The following is a 6,102-nucleotide window of genomic DNA, read 5'->3' on the forward strand; positions in this document are numbered from 1 at the left end:
CGAAAAATATTCTATGTATGGAAGACCTAAGATAGGTATCTGTAGACTACATCTTAATGGCATTTTATCTATAGAAGAGGCCTGATAGGACTTCTTTCTGTGAAAGGCCCCTGAAAGATGTTGTGTATATAGAAGACGTCCGAATGGCCTTTTTTATGTAGAAAAACTTCGAAACATTCGAGAGGTCTTTCATGTATAGAAGACATTCGAAAGGTATTTTATATATAGAAGACCTCCGAAAATTCAATTATATACAGAATACCTTTGAAAGGTCTCTTATATATAAAAGACCTGTGAATGGTCGTATGTATATATATAGAATACCGCTGAAAGGCATATTAAATATAAAAGAACTCCGAAAGATCTTTTATATAAAGAAGACTTCCGAACGGTATTTTATATATAGAAGACTTCCGCGAGGTCTTTCAGTTAGAGAAGACTTTTTATCGCTCATCTATGTATAGGAGACCTCTGACAGGTCTTCTACCTATAGAGAACCTCTCACAGGTCTTCTACCTTTAGAAGACCGCTGATAGTTATTCTAGCTATAAAAGACCGCTGGAAGTTGTTCATCCGAAAGGGGTTCTATCTATAAAACCTATGGGGTTCCTTATATAGAAAACTACGTATTTTGCCTTCGGAAGTCTTGTAATGGTCCAGTTATCTATAGAAGACCGGTGCAGGATACTCTAACTACAGATGTTCAATAAAGGTCGGACTTTCCTCTAAAAGTGGTTCTTCCTTCATTTTTTTGTGGGTAATTTTGATTTCTATTGCAGTATCTTATGTGTATGTCCACATTTCTTTTTTGCAGAGTTTTTTTTTTAAAGAAAATATTAATAAGTTTCTTATAACCAAGGCTAACTGTTGTGTGACTGTGTCTTCAGAAATTCAAGTTTTGCTTTTGCTCGAGAAAAGTAAACCGAATAACAACGAAGAATTTCTATATCTAACTAAAATTTCTTTTTCGCTTTACTTATTTTCTTCTACTGAAAATCTCTTATGCCCTCCCTACTTTACCTTTTATCTTATATTAAAATCTCTCTCTTACCCTCCTCCTAATGTAAAAATGCTGTCATTTCGATCGTTTCAAAACCGCCAACTGCACTTACCCCACCCTTTTCCCGTTTCATGCTATTTAACCAATTATATTTTTCCGACCTTGAACCCGACCCGGCGATTTGCATGTTCGTGGCATGTTCATGGCATTTTTTCAATGAATATCAGTGATACTGGTGCCTTAAACTACCGGTATGATTGATGTTGTTGTTGTTATTATTGTTAAGAGTTGTAATTTTGTGTAGAGTTGCCACACTACTATTATTGTTATTATTTATGTGATTATGTTGGGGTTGCTGCTTCTGCTGCGATGAATTACCATTCAAAGAACTAAAGGTTGATCTACGTCCGGTAGTGTTGCAGCTACCGTTGCGTAGTGGCAAGGCCGGTGGCGGTGGTGTGGGCGGTATTGGCGATTCAGATGTAGGACTAGCATCATTATTGTGATCCACTGGCAAGGAATAATGGGAATTGTTGTGCAAATAATCACCCTCATCCATGGCAGCGTGGTGATTATATTGCTGTGGATATTTCAGGGAGTTGTTGTGATTGAAATGATCCTGGGTCAAGCGTATGTGGCGATCGGTTGTATTGTATTTTGGTGTGACATAAGACACACCGCCATTTGGTGTTATCGGCTGGGAGTAGATGTGATTCTGGGTCAGCGAACTTTCTTGTTGCCAATTATTTTGACTGTGCCGAGGCAATGAGGTCTGATTGGATGACTTCGTATTGGCCAACTTACGCATATCCTGTTGCGATTGATAGTTATATGGTCTGGTGGTGTTATTGGTCATATATGGGATTTGATTTAGTTGATTGACAAAGGAGTTTTGATTATCGGGTAGAGGACCACAACCATTGTACACAGATGTACCATTGGGAACTTTCAGCTGTTGTAGGGTGTTACAGTTACTGGCAGTTGCATTTGTGGTCGATCCCCGACCTCTTTGTTGAGGTGGGGGTGGTGCTTCTAGCTATAGTTCGGTAACAGGAATGGGTCGGGATCCCATATATTGCAGAGCATGTTGGCCACCATAACCGCTGGTGGTGGTGGCATAGGGTGCGGAGCTGCTCATGGCACAGGGTATTTGGGGATGGCGATTCATGTAATCCTCCTCGGAGAACGTTTTTTGATATTCCCGCTCTTTGCGACCCAGGGCGGAATTACCCCAGCCTCCTTTGAGCACTTCGCGTATTCTCCGCCGACAGGAGTAGATAATCAAAGCCAAGGCGGTAATGGCAGCTGCCGTCACGACAAGTAAAATACTAATCATAGCCTGTTGATTGGGACTGCTGTGATTACAGCCCAACATGGCAGGGCTAAGGGTATTCAAATTCTCTCCCTTCAGACTGGCAGGGGCTGAACATATCACACCCTGGATCTGTTCGCTGGTATTATTTTTATTGATTATCAAAGTGCGCAGCCACAGTAGACGGCAATCGCACACCAACGGATTATCGGAGAGGTCCAAAGTGGTCAAGTCGGCCCATGGGAAGAGTCCCTCACTTAAGGTAATAATTTGATTCTCCTTCAGGATGATATGTTTCAAGTGAGGCAAACCACTAAAGGCATTCTCTTCAATTTCGGCCAGCATCTTATTTGCCGATAAATTCAAATATTCCAAGTTGGTATTACTCGAGAAGGCTCCATTCTCCACCTTTTGCAGCCTTTGGGCTCCTGTAACTTGCAAACGTTTGAGGTTTTTCAGTCCCGCCAAGGCATTGCTGGGTATCAGCTCAAAATCATTTTGTCCCAATGCCAATTCCTCCAAACGTTCCAAATGTGACAAAGCACTTTGTGGTATAAATTCCAAACGATTATCGGAGAGATCTAGGTAGCGTACGCCCTCCAAACCTTTCATGGCTTCCAACGAGAGATTGTGCAGACCCGCTCCCTTTAAATCTAAACGGGTTAGCCCTTTCAAATCTTCAAAGGCCTTGTTGGGTATGGACATAAAGGAATTGGTGCCCAAATACAGCTCCGCCAACATTGGCATAGCCTGGAAATTTTCCGGAGCCGGCACTGAGGTCAAGGTGTTGTCATCCAAATACAAAACTCGTAAATTCTTCAACCCGTCAAAGGCATGGGCAGCAATGCGACTAATGCGATTCTGGCCCAAATTCAATTCCTCCACTTTGAGCAACGGTGCAAAGGTGTAATCCTCCAGCTCGGCCAAGAGATTGCCACGAATATTCAAAATGGTAACCGCCGACAAACCCATTAACGTTTTGTTGTTGATTTGGCCAATCTTGTTGTGATTCAAATGCAATTCTTGCAATTTGCGTTGGAAGGCAAATGTCCTCGGGGGTATGGTTACCAAATCGTTGTACGACAGATCGAGAAACGTTAGCTCGGCATAGAACTGAATGCTCGAATCGATGGTTTTGATTTTATTGTTTTTGATTACCAGCCGTTGAATGGACGGATTCAGGGCAATGGGCAGGACGTCAAGAGTGCCTTCACCGCATTTGACCACGAGAGTATCATCATCACATTGACAGCCATTGGGACAATTTGCCAGGCCATTAACGGGAACCGCAAGTAAACAGGACGACAACACCAGTAAAGCCAATATTAGCCATTGTCGAGAACAATGTAGGGGCCAGAACAGAGAACTATTGCTGCTGCTGTTGTTGCTGCATTCTTTTGGGCTTTTATGGGTGCTGTTGGTGTTGTTGTCGTTGTGGCCATGTTGTCGACGTTTACACGATTGTGTTGGCAGTGGACCACCCACAACTATTGTTGCTGTCATTTGCTTATGACACAAGGCTTCTTCGTACTCTACTGCTGCTTTTGTTTGTCTGTGATGGCTGTAGGAGTTGATATCTGTGGCATGGCATGTTACAAATGCTCTCTCATTCTCCTCCCCCGCCTCCTCCTGCTGCTGCTGCTTCTGAAATTCAGGCGGATAGGTTTCTTGCAAACGTTGATAACATTCAAAATTTACACCCATTGTGTTTTCTATTTGGTTTATTTTGTTGTTGATTTGTTGTTGTTGTTCTTGCTGTTCAGTTTTTGCTTTTGTTTCCGTTTTTCTTTTCGTTGTTTTTCTCATTTTGTGTAAGCAATTTTTTGTGTTTTATTTTTTCTTTCCAACTTTTCTTTTCCTATTCAGAGTAGGTGTTTTGTGGTTTATCCTCCAAAAAACGAAGATGAAATTTTTATTGTTGTTTTGAAGTTTTTTCCCGCCTCCAAATTCGTTTTTTAATAAATTCTTTGCAATTTCTTGGCGTGTTTGTTGCGCTCGTTGTTGTTGTTGCTGCTGCTGATTTGAACCATTTGTTGCCAATAAATTGTATATTCACCACACGTCATTAGTATCCGTTTTTAATAAACTGCAAAGAAATAGAAAAAAAACATAGGAAAACCACAATGAAATAAAGGTCATAAATCAAAATGAAAATTTTTATATTGAGTGAAACAGAGAGAAATATAAAATAAATGTTATTGGTATTTTTGTTTTACTGATTTATGAATATTTAATGTGTACATTTATTATATTTTTTTGAGTTTTTAATTAACTTTTCTATAATATTGAAATGTGAAGAATCAAATTAAGCTTAGATGAAAATTTAAGTAGTGTTTACAGTGGATATTCAATTATTTTTTCAATCTTCAGAAAAATTTAGCAATGGCAAAATATTGTCAATTTTTTTTTTTTTTTTTTTTTTTTTTTTTTTTTTTTTGAGAAACAAATTGTGCTTTCATAAAGAGATTTATAATTTGAACCGCAAGTTATTGTAGGGTATTACTGTTGCTGAGAGTTGTAGTAGTGATCGATCTCCGACCTATTGCTTGATGTAAGGGTGATGCAAATTTTGATATTTAAAAATTTATTTTATATATATATATATATATATATACCAACCCTACACAACTACCACTGGACTCAAATTTTCAAATGGGGGAACACCCATGGAAAGCAAAAATATAGATAAAATTACGGTGTCGTTGATATGCCCACGAGTCACGCCTTGTTGTCATCCTACGATCGTGAGCGAACATATGTGGGTGGTGTCTGTTGATCTGAGTTTTAGGACGACAGGGGTAGATCAACCTATATCAAACCTTCTGAGACAGAAGTGGACTCTAACTCAAATTCTGAGACTGAATATGAATACACGATAAATACAACCGTCCTAGAAAGCCGAAGGAGCATAGAGGCTGATAAAATGATTGTGGAAGTGAGCAAGGACATCGCCAGTTATATGGGCCACAAAAGCGAAAAATAGCCATAATGAACCGCAGAAACCAAATTAAACAGCAAGCATACGCTCAGAAAACCTGATGGACCCCCCCCCCCCTACTTCCTCGGAAGTGGCAAAAAGGATTAGATTCTCGGAAGAGCTGACGAATGCCAAACCCGCAAAAAAGAAAAAAAGCTTCCCGTTGGCTGATAGCAAAAGCAGACATATCCTACCCGAAATCAAAGGAGACTGTAAAAATCCACAGACTGAGGGTGACGATGTCGGCTCTTGAAATTTGGTTACTTCAAAATGCCTAACCAGAAATTACGAAGACAGCGACAAAGGTTACCAGGAGGCACAGCAGTGATCGACGTAAACCGTGCGTCTGGAAAATTAAAAAAGGAGATCCATAAGGAGGTGAAATATGCGGTCAATAATCAAATCGTGGAGAGGTAATTGCAATGGGCGATCCCTTTTATCTGGACAGCTGCAGTTTCAAGGGGGACTATCTAACGCTAGAGTCTGAGACATCAAAGAGCATATCGTCCCTATTAATGAGACAGTCAAACATAAACTGGTGAGAAAAAATACCCTTCTTCAATTATAAAAGGTAACGGGGGCAGCGAGTTAACGACAGAATGCATGCTCGAAGTTTTTAGCCTACAAAACAGAACACTCCTGGTGAAGAAATGGGAGGAGAAGAAAATTGACAGTCCACTTGTGATGGGCCTAGACAGATCTTCATTGAAAAGTCTGATCAAGACTAGAGACAGGGCGCACTACGTGTCCAATGGAGTCTTCTTTAAGATTGGAAAGGCAAGGATCGGAGAGGAGGATGCAATAAATGGTAGC

The 6,102-nt window shown here is 40.3% G+C and overlaps 1 protein-coding gene across 1 annotated transcript; it reads right to left on the reverse strand.

Annotated features, from left to right (window-relative positions):
* Positions 1-1,192: 1,192 nt before the first annotated feature.
* LOC133335067 (uncharacterized) lies at positions 1,193-4,016 on the reverse strand. Its single transcript, XM_061543369.1, is given in 1 exon segment — positions 1,193-4,016. A coding segment is annotated over 1 exon segment (2,793 nt). The 3' UTR covers positions 1,193-1,223.
* Between the last annotated feature and the right edge of the window lie 2,086 nt (positions 4,017-6,102).

This window comes from Musca vetustissima, unplaced genomic scaffold (genome assembly GCF_032173495.1).
Source record: "Musca vetustissima isolate MV318-11 ecotype Yass unplaced genomic scaffold, APGP_CSIRO_Mvet_v1 utg48775, whole genome shotgun sequence".
Lineage (NCBI taxonomy): Eukaryota > Metazoa > Arthropoda > Insecta > Diptera > Muscidae > Musca > Musca vetustissima.